Below are 15,163 nucleotides of genomic sequence, written 5' to 3' on the forward strand. Positions count from 1 at the left end.
AACAATTACTCACTATTGAATCATAAGAATCTTATCCCCATCTCTTTTCACCAGACCCATCTAGATAAGATGAAAACTATTCAGTGGAGATTCTACCTTCCCCCACATACTCTGAAACTAAAGTCCCTCTTGAAAACTTGTAAGCCAGCCACTTTGTGCTTTCATAGCTCCCCCTCTCCCCCCCATTTTAGGTAGCCAATGTCTAAGTTGCCCGTCCCTATCACCCTTTGTCCAGAGGGGATAGGATTGATGCTTGATGTGAAGACTCCTTCCCACTCAGTTGGTATTTTGCACTACTACGTCCATAAGTATAGGTCAAGTTGTAGCAGTTTACACTTGTTACCTTTATCAGATTTCTTTATCTTCCTTTATTCAAGTTGTCATTATCACACCATTGATGTTTTTAAATGTTCTTCAACCTCAACTTGAACATGCACATGAGCAATTGATGGTCCATTCCGCATTTGGTCCCTGACCTTGTTCTGATTAATGATACTGAGCTTCTCCATAGTTTACCCACAAATATAGTCAGTTTAATTCCTGTTTATCACCTTTGATAAGGAGCTCTTGAGTAGCGTAGTGGTTACGAATTGGGCTGCGAACCTTAAGGCCAGCAGTTCGAAACTACCAGCTGCTCCGCGGGAGAAAGATGAGGCGTTCTGCTCCCGTAAAGATTTACAGCCTCGGAAACCCTGTACAGGGTCGCTATGGGTCAGAACCGACTCCACGGCACACAACAACAACAACAACATCACCTTTGATGAGGTCCATTTGTATAGTTCCTGTTTGTGTTGAGAAAAGGTATTTCCAATGAATAGGTCATTGGTCCTACAAAATTTTGTCAGGTAATCTCTAGTATCATTTGCATCAAAGGCTATATTTTTCAACTAGTAATCCTTCATCTTTGCTTCCAACTTTTGAATTCCAGTCACTCATAATTACCAATGCATTTTGATGGCATGTTTGATCAATTTCAGACTGCAGAAGTTGGTAAAGATTTTCAGTTTTATTATCTTTGGAAATTAGTGGTTAGTGCATAAATTTTAAGAATCATCAGCTGAGTCAGTTCTGACTCACCACAACCTTGTGTAGGGTTTCCAAGGCTTTAGCTTTACCTTGGAGTAGCTGGTGGACTCACACTGCTGACTTTTTATTTAGCAGCCCAGCGCTGAAAGCACGGCACCACCAGGGCTCCTGTGTTTCTAGTAGGCTTATGGACATTATTCTGTCATTGACAGTGCTTACTTCAGGAGACATACTGAAATGTTCTTCTGAAACTGAATGGCAGTGTACCTCTTCAGTTTGTCTTTCCTGGCCCAGTAGAGCAATTGTATATCATATGATTTTTCATTTCAAAATGGCTAATAGCAGTCCATTTTAGCTCATTAATGTCTCTTGTTAAGTGCTGTCAAGTCAGTTCTGACCCATAGTTATTCTGTATAGGGTTCCCAAGGGGCAGCTGTTGAGCTTCAACCGCTGACCTTGCGGTTCAAACTAACGTTGCAGTCCAGCGCTTTCACCCACAGCGTCACACCAGGCCTTCCATTAATGCTTAGGATACAGATTTTCAAGTTTTCCATTTCATTTTTGACAGCTTCTAATATCCTAAATTTATACTTTGGATATTGCATGTTCCGATTCTTAATGAATGTTTGCAGCTGTTTTCACTCTTTCCGAATAATACCACATCAGCAAATAAACGTTCTTAAAGTTTTACTCCATCCATGGCATTAAGGTTGACTCTACTTTGAGGAGACAGCACTTCGCCAGAGATTCCTTTCTTTGGTGTTTAACTGATTGGGGTGGGACATCTCATTGTTTTATTTGAACAATTAAAATACATCATTTTTTTCTGAGTAGTTCAGTTTTTGTTTTAAGTCTTTTCAGAATGCTCACACACCTGAGTTCTGGAAATAATTACTCCCTGTTTCTGCCTGGTGTGGCACTGTGGATTAATGCGCTGGATGGAGTGTAAGGTCGGTTTGAACCACAGGGTCGGAGGTTCAAGTTTACCTACGAGCCGCTTCTCGGAAACCTTATACAGGGTCGCTATGAGTCAGAACCGATTCGAAGGCACTTAACAACAACAACATTTCTACCATAAGTTAAAGAGAGATGGGTTACTTCTGTTTTAGGATCTTCTCCTCAGCATTACCTAAAGGTGTTTTTCTCCTGTGGATTTATCCTTTTGCCTTTTCTCCTTTCAGATCTGAATTCACAGTCACAGGAAAGACTTTTGACAGCCTCTGACAGACTTTTTCCAAACCCTTTGGTTTCTTATGCGGGGAATCCAGGGTTCTTAAGTCACCTGTAGGTTCTTCACAGTGTACTTTAGTCTTTTTTTTCAGCATCTGTGGTTCCCACTAAAGTATGAACTAATTAGTAAAGCTCTGGATGCCTTGGATTATAAATTCACAAAACGATTACAAATTCGACTGTAAAGTTATTTTAGCCTTGTTTAGACCTTAATACGTATTTATTTGGCCATGGCTCTCAGCTCCCTGTTTTGAAGGCAGGTTAATTTTCAAGAGACTTTCAAAGTTTCTGGCAAGTTTGCAGAGAAGGTGAACAGGTCTGTGGAGTGATAGAGCAGAAAGAGGGAACTTGAGAGGCATAAAGATGAAAGAGGAATAGAAGGAGAAAGGCCGTTAGGTTTGTCTTGGACTTGGGAGGATCTGAAAGAATTCTTCGAATGCTTTTACATTTTTCTACTATTGTGAAGAGTCTCTTAAGGGAACAATTATGGAATCCAAATTTCGTTTGGGCAGACTTTTGAGCAGTTGTAATATTTGTTCCATTTCCATTCTAAGCTGTCTTTCAAATGAACAATTTTCTTTATACCAAAAGCACAGGCTTTATTCTGTGGCTAAGGAACTTTTGATCAAAGTCTAGCATTTGGTACATTCATAATAAATAGTTCTCAGGTTCATGTTTATGAAATTCCATATCTTATTCTTTGTTACATTCCCACCCATTCTGTTGTAAAATTTTCTCTGCTGAAAAAGATTTCTTTGTGTTAATCTAATCACTTCCTAAGTCCCATCCCACAAAGCCAATTACATTGCCCTTATGTTAAATTTTCTATGGCCACGTTTTTGCCAAGCTATTTATGAAATGTAGTTTGTGAAATAGTAATGGTCTTGACTACTTTCCAATATTATATTTTCTTCTAGAAATGTATTTCTATTTTAATACCAATTCTGATAGTTTTTTAAACATGAGCTTTTCTCCTTTTCAAGCCAAATTTCAGTCCCAAGTTTTTTTCTTAGATTGAAAAACCTCCTACACAGCATATTCTTCCCAGGCTTTGTAATGTGCAATTTCTTCCTCTGTCTTGATTGCAGTTGTTACTTACATATGGAAATTGTCTTTCATTACCTTCTCTACGCTTTAAAATTATAAGAAACATAATCTAGGTTTCCTGTGGTATAAGGGATCTAGTTTTATTCTATATAAGGTGACCTTTGTCCTTAACTTCTGGAGAAATAACCTTTAGAATCATTGCGGTACCTTTATGCTGGTGAGTAGGTGCTGGTCAAAGCCACTAGTCAGTAACAAGAGGTGTGACTTAGTGTATTATGCAGGACTGAGTGGGAAACGCTCTGGACACAGAGGCCCAGAGAGCATCCTGCTTGGTGAGAACGTCTGCTCTCAGGAGTGTAGATACTGTATCCCTGAGACATGAAAGCTCTGGCTTGGGAATTCTTTCATTCTCTTCATTTGTATTCTTTTTCGTTATAATAAACTGTAGTCACAAGTATGATATACGTTCTGTGAATTCTGCCTTTCACCTGAACCTAAAGGGATGTAGGAATCAGGATTCTGAGAGGAAAGTTGTCTTGTGGACTCACAGCCTGGTAGCTGATATCATGAAGAGCTAGTGGCACTGCCCTGCAAGTTAAGTTGAACTGCAAGCTCCCCATCTGCGCTTCAGAAACCCTATACAGGATTGCTATGAATGGAACCTATTCAATGGCACGTGACAACAGCAGCAACATCCGGTCAGAAACGTGGGGTGTTGTGTGTACTTGGCTGGCCCTATGTGTTTAACAGTCTAATGGACAGTATGTTTTTAACTTGTGAACTCTCCCCTAGCTCCTGTGGGGGTGGCAGGTGATGAGGATGCGTAAGTGGTTATGTAAGGACTCATATGTTAGGGATTGGATTCATAGTGATCCTTAATTGTACACTCGTGGTTCTGTTATCCGATCAGCAGAATTAGGTATAATGAGCATTAGACATATGAATCCCCCAAATCAAGTCCCGTGTTAAGTCCTCTTTGTAGTTCCAGATGGTAGAAGGCCTGATTCTGTCTCCTAAACAATGAAAGGCAAACCCATTGCCACCAAGTTGGCTTCCAACTTAACAGTGACTCTATGGTATAGAGGAAGGAGCTCTGGGAGCGTAGTGATTACAAATCGGCCTGCTAACCTCAAGGTCGGCAGTTCAAAACTACCAGCGGTTCCGCGGGAGAAAGATGAGGTGTTCTGCTCTCGTAAAGATTTACAGCCTCGGAAACCCTGTGCAGGGTCCCTAGGAGTCGGAACTGAGTCCTCGGTACTAATAACAACAACAATAGTGTCGAGTAGAATTGGCCCATGGGATTTCTAAGACTGTAAATCATTAGGGAAGCAGACTGCCTTATCTTGCTCCCCTGGAATGCCTGGGGGGTGGAGGGGAGGTTGAGCCTTTACCTTTGGAGTAGGAGCCCTCCGTCAGGAGGTATAGATTCATTTTTCCAGCAGGGATACTAAACCTCATCGTCAGGGCCAAGTATAGCCTACAGACTTTTCTATTAGCATGCAGGTTTAAAAAGTGTTAGAAACGGATGCCTTTAGGTTTTCTAGTGCCTCTCTTTAGTTCACACAGCTAGAGAAACAAACGTACATTCTTTCACACTCTTCTTTATCTTGTTCCTCTAGCATCAACTTCCAAAAATTTGTTTTGAATTCTCTCCATTTTGTAATTTTTCTTTTTTACTCTTTGCTTATTTGTTTCTGTATTATTTATTTCATTCTTTCAGGGAAAACTGAACCATTTGTAAGACACCACCATGAATATTATTTCATATTTCCTTCTTAGCTGTGATGATGTTAAGTGACACCGAATAGGTTCCCACTACAGCGATGCTAAAAAGGCTTTCCAAGGCTGTAAATCTTCACAGGAGCAGAAAGTTTCTACTGTTTTCCTAAGCAATAAGATGTCGTTGTTTAGTTCTGTTGAGTTGATTTAGACTCATAGTGGCCCTGTACAGTGTTTCTGAAGAGCAGCTGGTAGATTTGAACCACTGACCTTGTGCTTTGCAGTCTGGTGCTTACCCTACAGCGCCAGCCACACTTAATTATATGGAACATACGATGACAGATGCCTCAGGTACGATTATAAGCAGGAAAGTTCCTGTAGAGTTTTGGAAGAGTTACTTATGCTGGAGTTTAATCCTCTTGTGTCTGAATTTGAACTTTGGTGGCAAATGTTTGTTTCCAATGCTTATTACCATGCTGTACGTGACTGAGTTCAAGTTTCACTACACATGCTTTAATTTGCATCCTTGAGCAGACACAAGAAGTAGTGCATCCGTTTCTGCATAGTAATGCCCCACATTATTTTACCCTTTTTCCTGGCCTTTTTGCCTGCTTTGTTTGCTTTTGGTTACTCTGTATAACAACAAGTTTATTTCATTCTATGAACTTACTAGCTTATTAAAATGTCTATCTTTGAGAGCAAGTGAAATTTTTCCTGCCTATGACTAAATTAGGGAACTATATGAACTCAGAGAATTTAAAAGTTTTTTTTTTTTGTTGTTGTTTTTAAGTGCTGTCGATTGACTCTAACTCATAGTGAACCTGCATAGGATTTCTGAGGAGCAGCCGCACCAGAACAGATCCCTATTATTCCTTAGTTGTTGCTTTGGTGTGAATTGTGCCTCCCAAAAAGTATGTGTTGTAAATCCTAATCTTTATGCCTGTGATTATAATCCCATTTGGGAATGGGTTATCTGTGTTTTGTTAATGAGATAGGATTAGTATAGGATGAGCCTTGAGACCATTTTGAGGTAAGTGAGTGCACGGAAATGGTCACATGGAGAGCTTCAAGGAACCAGGAAGCAGAAGCTGAAGAGACCTTCCAGAGCTGACAAAGAAGGCAGTACCCTAGACCCTGAATCTCTGAATTCAGACTTCCTGCCTCCCAAACACTGAGAAAATAAGTGTCTGTTTGTTAAATCCATTCACCGTGGCATTTCTGTTACAGCAACACTTGATAACTATGGCAGAAATTATAGTGGAAGAGTGAAATGCTACTTTAATTGATAGCTAAAATGGGGATGCACTTTGGCATTGAGTAAAGCTGAAAGAGTATTATTAAGGTGCCTAGTAGGAAATCTCCCTGGAGAATGACATCATGCTTGGTATAGTGGAGGGTTAGCCCAAAAGAGAAAGACCCTCAAGGAGATGGATTAACATAAATGCAGCAGCAATGGGCTCAAATGTAAGAAAAACTGCAGCGATGGCTCAGGGCTGAGCAGTGTTTCTGTCTGTTGTGCGTAGGGTTGCTGTGAGTCAGAACTGACTCGATGCCACCTAACAACACCACCAATAGTAAAAGCCTAGGTTCCCTTGAAGATACTGTTGGTAGAACTGTGTTTGTCAGAGGCAGTTCTGGGGAAGGCCCAGAAGGAAGTGAGAAGACTTATTGATAAAGTCTATTTACTTAGCGACAAGATAGGGGTCCAGCAATAGATTGTTGTTAGAATTGTAAACATTAAATGTGTTTCTGGTGGACTTTAAAAGAAAATTATGAATGTGATTGGAAAATGGAGGAAGGGCAGTGCTTTTTATGTGGTGGCAAAGAACTTGTCTGAATTACAGTCAAATGTTTGGTGGAAGATAGAACTTTTAACTGATCAATTTGGATATATGGCTGAAAAGAGTTCTAAGCAAGATCTTGAAGGTACCACATGGGTTCTTCTCGCCACTGACAGTAATACAGTAAAATGTGAGAGGAAAGAAATGGTCTTAAAAATGATTTGTGAAAAATTAAAACTTAAACATTTGAGGAATTCTGTTTCACAAACTAAGGTCATGTGTCCTAGAATGTTCACCAAGGACTTGGCAACACATTTTTTTATAGAGATATTAAGTCTGTGACGGATGAATGTAGCCATTTACTATAGCAGAACAATAGCCAATAGCTTAGACTGAAGGGACAGAAAAGAACAAAAGGAGAGAATGCTGTCTACCTTTGGAATTCTACAGACAGAAAATAGGCCAAAGGAGCTTTATCTGTTGTCCTCCTAGAAAAGATCAGAGCCAACCATGAAGCAGCTCATACATCATCAGAACTTTTCATTAATGAAACTCTTAGAATGAACGTGGGAAATAGGACCATCTTGCCTTCAAAGGTTGGGGCTATAGTCTCCTGGATTTCAAAGAGTTGGACTTTTGCCAATTTGGTTCTGGAGTTTGGGGCTGCCATTAAGGTGTGCCAGGGGGATAGAGCCGTTGTGCAAAGCTGTGGGAGCTGGGCTTCTGTGCCCAAGGCCATATTTAGGACAAGGAGATGGGGTTACCACTCAGATGGTAGCCTAGGAGAATGGGGCTACCCAATGCTGAGGGAGTAGAGTTGCTGTTTGCTGTGCCTGGAGGGCAGAGCTGAAGCCCAAGGACAAGGGCTCCTTCACCTAGAATCCAGAGGGTAGGACAGGGCCATGACCTAGATGGTTTCAGAGAACAGACGGTTACTCTAGAAACTGGAGAACCAGTGTATATTTTCCTACTGAGTTTTAGACTTACTTGGTACCAGTTATCCTTCTTTCCTTCCATTAGTTCCATTTGTGATAGAAATGTTACCTTGTGCCAAATGTACCAAGTTAAAAAGTAGTGCTACCAAGTATTAATTTAAAATGCGAAAAAGTAAAAACTTTTGTTTCTCAACATGTCCTCCGTCTAGGTCTATGCGTTTCTGAAGGTGGTGTTTTTATTGCGTAACCTTCCCTGAAGAATTCTGTACTCTTCGATTTATCATGTGTCAAAACCTAATTTGGGCATCATCAAGTGTCAGGGACCTGCCTCGACATAGGGGTTCGGTTCACGAGGAGGAGCTACCTGACGGCGATAAATATATAGCAAGAATACACAGAAAGAGACAAAGAGAGAGACAATGAGGCACCCCAAAGCCAGGGTGGATACATCACTGGTGGGCAGGCTTGGGACTACAGGCATCATGGCCTCTGCAGGCAGCAACTCACTGCCCTGCCATCTTTACGGCATGCCCTCCATCTTGTAATGCACACCTGGGGAGGCCCGGGCCTCTGCTTTATTTAGGGGAGGAGCTTCACACCAAGCTGGGAGGGACCAAGGCAAGGTACAGCTAACATCAGTACTTTTCCAGACATTCAGGTAACTTTACATCGTACTTTACTGGTTCGAATCCCAGACCAGCAACTTGGATTCTCAGGCCCAATGAACATATCTATAGCCCCTGAGCTCAGTTGGGGGAAGGTGAGAGGTAAGGACAAAAGCTTGGGCGGAGTCCCGCCGTTTGGGCTTCCTGAGCCAGGTCTGCAGGAGGACTAGACGCCCAGGTGAATGGGCTGCACCTGGAAAAGGATTAGGGAGGATGGGTTCTTTGTCTATAGAACAAAGAACCGAGAAGTAGCTAAGATATTTTTAGTTAATCCTTTGGAAAAAAGCCTGAACCTGCAAACTTTAAGTTTAAGCTTTAGGAAAATATCACATTTATCTGTGGATTATCAAGAGTTCCATGTATTAAATTAATACATGTAACAATATTAAGATGAAAGCAATTTGCCATTAACTGCCAGTGGCCTCATTTGTTACACACGGGCCTATAGGGCCTCGAACCTCTGACCAGTCTTACACGGTCCGCAACACTAAAGGAACTCAAATTGTGTTCCTTTTAAATGCTGTTTGCGTTTTGTGGACCCAAATAAAAGTCTGAAGGGCACAGTCAGGACTTGAGGGTGGATGGAGTAAGGTTTCCTATGGAAAGTCTCATATAACAGTCCTTGATACCCTCAAAGAATGAGCAAGTGCATTCATATGATGGGGAACCATTTTTCCTCAGCACACTTACCTGGTGGCCCTTTTCTCCTCAATGCAGGTTTAAATTTTCTTAAAACTTCTTCATAGTAACCTCCCATTACTTTGCTGTGTGTTTCATGAAAATTTCCTAAGATGATCTCTTTCAAATTCCCGTCCCTCCAAAACAGTTGACACAACCTTCTGAGCTGACTGACCCCTCTGCCTTGATTTTAACTGGCCCAACGGATCTCCTCAGAAGCCAATATTGTGATTGGATTTTTTTAGGGTTCTCTAATGAGACTAACTGGTGTGGCGCTGTGGATTAATGTGCCAGACTGCAAAGTCGTTTGAACTGCAAGGTCGGCGATTCAAGCTCCCCAGCTGCTCCTTGGAAACCCTATACAGGGTCACTATGGGTCGGAACCGACTCGACGACACTTCACAACAACAGCAATGAGACTAAAACAAGTCTGAGAAATTGTCCCGCCGCCCAGTAACTGTAGAGACATGTTTGAACATGTTTTGTTTGGAATAAATCCATGCATTTTTAAAATTGGAGTTACCCTTGTACACCTGCATGGTCTCACCCATACTTGGTTTGGATGATTTGAAAGATGAGATTTTTGGACTTGGAGTTGCTTTAAGGCTTTTGCAATGATGTGAATGTGATTTGTTATATAGTAAGGACATGAATTTTGTGGGGCTAAAGTATCAAATGTTATAGATGGAATTGTTGTTGTTGTGAAGTGCCGTCGAGTCGGTTCCGACCCAGAGCGACCCTTTATAGGGTTTCTGAGGAGCAGCTGGTGAGCTTGAACTGCCAACCTTGCAGTTCAAGCGGCTTTGCAGTCTGGCGCGTTAACCCACAGCGCCACACCAGGACTCCATAGATGGAATTATGTCCCTCACAATAGATGTTGTAAATCTTAATCTCCATGCCTGTGGTTTCAGTTCCATTTGGGAATGGGTTGTCATTTTTGTGTTAATGAGACAAGACTAGTGTAGGGTAATATTTGAGTTAATCACTTCTGAGAAAGAAATTAAACAAGCAAGTGAGTGAGCAGAGATGCCAAGATACATGGAGATCTCCACGGAAGCAGGAAGCAGCAGCAGCACAAGGTAAAGAGGAACTTTCTCCAGAGTCAAAAGAGAAAGCCTTCTAGAGGTGGGACTGTGAATTCAGTCTCATAACCTCCTAACCTGTGAGAAAGCAGATTTCTGTTGGCTAAAGTGCTCTGGTAGCGTAGTGGTTACGAATCGGGCTGTGAACCTTAAGGTCAGCGGTTCGAAACTACCAGCTGCTCCGCAGGAGAAAGGTGAGGCTTTCTACTCCCGTAAAGATTTACACCCTCGGAAACCCGGTACAGGGTCGCTATGGGTCGGAACTGACTCGACGGCACTTAACAACAAAGTGCTCTAAGTAGTAGCACGAGATTTGCTTAGACCAACATTTTAATGCCATGTAGAAATATTTAAGGAATTTATTTAATGGAATCCATAAGCATAGTGCACTTTAGATTTTATAAAAGGTGTTACTAAAGGAGTTCAACTAAAAGCAGTTTTAAACCTTTTTAGGATTATTTTGCAATCTCATTTTTTACTTTTCTTTAATATAGTCATCACATTGGTATTATTTATTCTACTGTCAAATTGAATGAAACATTTTAAACAATATTTATTTATCCAAATGAGTGATAAGAATTGTTTGAAATTGAATTGTTTGAAATTATTTCAAATGTAAGATGTATTTAAAGAGCATTTGTGCATCTTCCTAAAATACAGTTATTTCCCCCTAAATTGATTGTCTTAATCAGAATTTGTGGTGTGCTTTCACAGACATTAAATTGTTATTAAGTGCTGTGAAGTAGGTTCCAACTCATAGAGACCATGCATAGGATTTCAGAGGAGCAGCTGGTGAGTTTGAACCACCAACCTTGTTTACCCTACACCGCTATACCAGGACTTCATTAAAATTCCTATGTATTAAAAACAAACCATCATTAAAATATGTTTAATATATACGAGACTTGAACATCTATACTTTAATGATAATGGTTTCGTTGTTTTTGGGGAGGGGATTGGTGACATTTGTTTTTGCTATAATGACTCACCTCCCATTTTTCAAATTAAAAATATTTTGGTTAAGAGAAATATTCGAGCCATTTAGATAAATGATTATTTTTCCCTCTCAAATTGGGGATTATGTTGAATACTAAAGCTTTTAATCACACGGAATTGTGACTATGTAGAATTTGAACTTTCTCATGCAATAATTCTCAGACTGGAGAAACCTTTCCTGTTCTGTGGCTTGGGTTAGTGCTTCATTGTATTTTTAGTAACAGTTCTAACTCAATAGCTATGTGAGCACTGAGTGAAGATGGAGTCACAGGGTAAACTGGCTTGTTTCCCAAGGGAGGGCTGGGAGCTGAGCAGGAAGGAAGGCCTGTTTGTCAGTGCCTTGCATGCAACTATGTCTGAGCAGGCTGCCGAGCAATACAATGTCTCCCTTGTACAAAGTAACTCTCTTAGTGAGTGCTCAGATATGTGAGGACAAAGTCTTTGGGTAAGTGAAGGAGAGTCTCTGGTGCTTCAGAGAAATGCTTTACGTGTTTTTTGTGGTATGTGGGTTGCAGGGAATGCACTGTTTGTTGCTGACTTTGTTTCAGTGACATTTTAGACTTTGGAACAAGCTATACTCCTGGCAGATTTGAAGAGTCTTACTTTCTAAAAATGTGAACATCGTTTAAAAATAATTGTCTTTGGTAAAAAGTTAATCTGTATTGTTTGAAATCAATGAATATTAGTTGTGCTGTTTGTTTTAGGAACTAATTTTTTACTAGATTTAAAATCTACTTTTCTCCGTAATTTTCACTCCGAAATCAGAACTAACTAGTATATGATAAAATAATTTAAAAACTGATTACTATTAAAATGGATAATGTTGATTTCAAGGATAATTTGGTTGTTATAAAACTGTGGCAGTTACTTGTTTACTTGTGTGACTGATTACAAAAATTATAATTTTCTTCAGTCTGAATACTATAAAATTCATTTATCAAAATAACTCATTATTTTTCCTCTGAAAAATGTAAGTTAGTGTTTTGCTGACATGAATGGCTCTTGTTTTTAGAATACTGCTTTTATATGATCGATTGTGTCAAGCTATAAGTAGTTAACAAACATGTAGATTGTGTACATGTTTATAGTGTTTTGCTTTTCAATCTGTCTAGTGGAGTGTGACAATATGAACCGCTTTGACCGATCAGACAGACGTCTGTAGATTGTGTACATGTTTATAGTGTTTTGCTTTTCAATCTGTCTAGTGGAGTGTGACAATATGAACCGCTTTGACCAATCAGACAGAAATGCTGGGCAATCTCAGGAAGGATTTTGGAAAAGGCCACCCCAGAGGTGGAGTGCCCAGGAGCACTACCACCTCAGCCATCCTGACCACTATCACCACCGTGGAAAAAGTGACCTCAGCAGGTAAGGACGATTTTATTACTTCTCAGTAATTTTGGATTATAAATTACATTTTTGGTCTGTGTTTTAGAGCTGTCAAAACATATTGCACAGTCACATTTAGGAATTATGTATCTTTTTTTTTTTTTTTTTTTTTTTCTTTTTGACTTAAATCTTTTTTCATTAGCTTAGTTGTTAATGTGAAGTATTTTATTTGTATTTGATATTTGGACTTTCAGTTATGGTGTGATTTTCTCTTATGTTTATTGTTGTTAAGTGCCATCAAGGTGGTTTCGACTAATAGCAATCTTGAATAACGCTTCCAAGGAGTGGTTGGTGGGGTTGAACTGCCAGCCTTTTGTTAGAAGTCCAGTGCTTATCCTACAGCGCCACACCAGAACTCTTTTATTTGTTGTTGTTGAGTGCCGTGGAGTCGGTTCTGACTCAAAGCAATCCTGTATAGAGTTTCCGAGGAGCAGCTGGTGGGTTTGAACTGCCAACCTTGTGGTTTGCAGTCCAGTGCTGATCCTACAGTGCTACATCAGGACTCTTATTTGGGAGGGACTAGAGGTTGCCATTATCAAAAGGTTATTTTTTTTCTAAGTGATGTCTAAGATTAGTGCCAAGTGATTTATCTTTTTTTGTTTAACTGGTAAGTTCAAAATTGTAAATGAATTCCTAGAGTACTATTAGAAAATGGTCCTGTGAAAGACAGTACTGTGCCATGCTCTAAGGCTTGCTTCATGAGAAGTGTAGGATGATGTCTTTAGTTACAGCAGATCTTATGGGTTGTGGGACTTTGTAGTCATTCAAACCTAGGATCTAAACCTAACACAGATTAGGTCTACAAACTTGTATAACTCATTTAATCCCTCTCTACTTCTGGTTACCACCTGTAAAGTTTAATTAATAGTACCTTTCTATTAATCATCTGGACTTCTGGTGTGGCTCTGTGGGATCAGTACTGGACAGCTACCCACAAAGTCGCAGTTCAGTCCCACCAGCTGCGTCTCAGGAACACTCTACAGCATCGCTGTGAGTTGAAACCGACTTGGTAGCACTTAACAACAACAATATCAACAAAATTAATTATCTAGGATTAGGGATCAAGTGCCTGGAGGAGTGTCTGGCTTACAGTAGGCACCCAATGCTACTTATTGTTACTAGTAATTTCCTCCACAAGGGATTTGAGGTCATTTTGTAGCGTTTTAAAAATACAAATTGTGATTGGGATAAAGAAGAATAATAGAATGACAGTAATAATCAGAGGTTGACATAAGAGACTCTAATGCATTGAAATCTGTGAGAGTTGGAACTCCATGGGAATGCTTTGCTTTTCTAGGTCTGTAAGTTTTCTGCCTTTGACAGGTGTGGTCTTAGCACTTTTTCTCTTGCTTGTTTTAGTCTTGAGCTTTTCTTTTCTGACTGGTGTCTGCCTTTGCATAGGTATTTTGGCTTTCAAAAGTTTACTGTAGTATAGACATTCTGTTGTTAGGATGCTCAGAGTTGATAGGAAAGACATATATAGATAGATGGTTGTAAGGTAATAATGATGGGGTCTCAATACAGTGATCTATAAGGAGCTTCAGGAGCATGTAGCAACTGATTTGTACCTAGGGATAAAGCAGTATAAAGGAAGTTAGTCTGTAACTGATTCTAAAAGAACTTGAGAGATTTCACAGGATCAGTGTTTATAGGATGAATGACAGTATTCCACATAGAAAAGATAGCATGCATGAAAGGGCATGACATTTGTAGAGAAGCTACTCTAAGTTTCTAATAGCTGGATCATTCTTTCTTGGAAGAATATGTAGATAGGATTTTTAACACTATGTAATGAATCAACTGTACAATTTAAGGTAAAAAATGGTAAATTAATAGTTGAAGTGTCACTACTATCAGCTGTCCATAATGGAATTAATTACATGGAGGTAGTAGCCATTTCTGTCTCTGGAAATAATCATGCTGAAGCAGATTAGTCATCTGTCAGGAAAGGTAAGCAGCATTTTCCAAATTCTGTTACTTGGATACCAAAAGGTGTAGAAAAAGACTCTGGTCGAATGAGTATGGGAACAAAGTTAAAGTTATTTATTTATTTTTAAAAAGCTATTTACTTATTTTAGTAAGATACCATTTTACCTTTAATATATGCATATAGTATTAAAACTGTGAATTTGCAAGGGGTGGGAGAAGATAAATATTTATTTCCCAAAACATAGGACCACAGATCCCCTTTTCATAGTATATTTTAAAGACTAGTGATTGTGGAAAATCAAAAAGGAAGAACACACTCAGCATTTCACAAGCTGAAAGAACTAAAGAAAAAATTCAAGCCCTGACTTACAAAATATCGAAGGCTTCTATAGACAAAATATTGAATGATGTGGAAAGCATCAAAAGAAAATGGAAGGAATACAGAGTCATTATACCAAAAAGAAATAGATGGTCTGTGTTTAAGTATTTCAAGAAGTAGTATATGATCAAGAACCAGGAGTACTGAAGAAGTCCCACCTGCACAGAAGACATTGACAAAAAAGCGCAAGGCCCCAGGAATTGATGGAATACAAATAGAAATCTTTGTACAAACTGATGCCGCACTGGAGGTACTTTGCCAAGTAATTTGAAAGAGCTATCAGACCAACCGATTGGATGTGCCCATT

At 39.7% G+C, this 15,163-nt stretch overlaps 1 protein-coding gene across 3 annotated transcripts in view; it reads left to right on the forward strand.

Moving 5' to 3' along the window:
- CCSER2 (coiled-coil serine-rich protein 2) overlaps positions 1 to 15,163 on the forward strand; it is a 148,719-nt gene that overhangs the window by 37,700 nt on the left and 95,856 nt on the right. For 2 of the 3 annotated variants that reach the window (XM_006872453.1, XM_006872454.1), the window contains exon 4: positions 12,365 to 12,527. In XM_006872453.1, coding sequence (XP_006872515.1) covers positions 12,365 to 12,527 — 163 coding nt within the window. Of the gene's footprint in view, positions 1 to 11,493; positions 11,605 to 12,364; positions 12,528 to 15,163 lie in introns of those variants that run through there. The other variant, XM_006872455.1, reaches the window with a different exon arrangement.

The sequence above is a fragment of the Chrysochloris asiatica genome, unplaced genomic scaffold (assembly GCF_000296735.1).
Source record: "Chrysochloris asiatica unplaced genomic scaffold, ChrAsi1.0 scaffold00198, whole genome shotgun sequence".
In the NCBI taxonomy this organism is placed as follows: Eukaryota; Metazoa; Chordata; class Mammalia; order Afrosoricida; family Chrysochloridae; genus Chrysochloris; species Chrysochloris asiatica.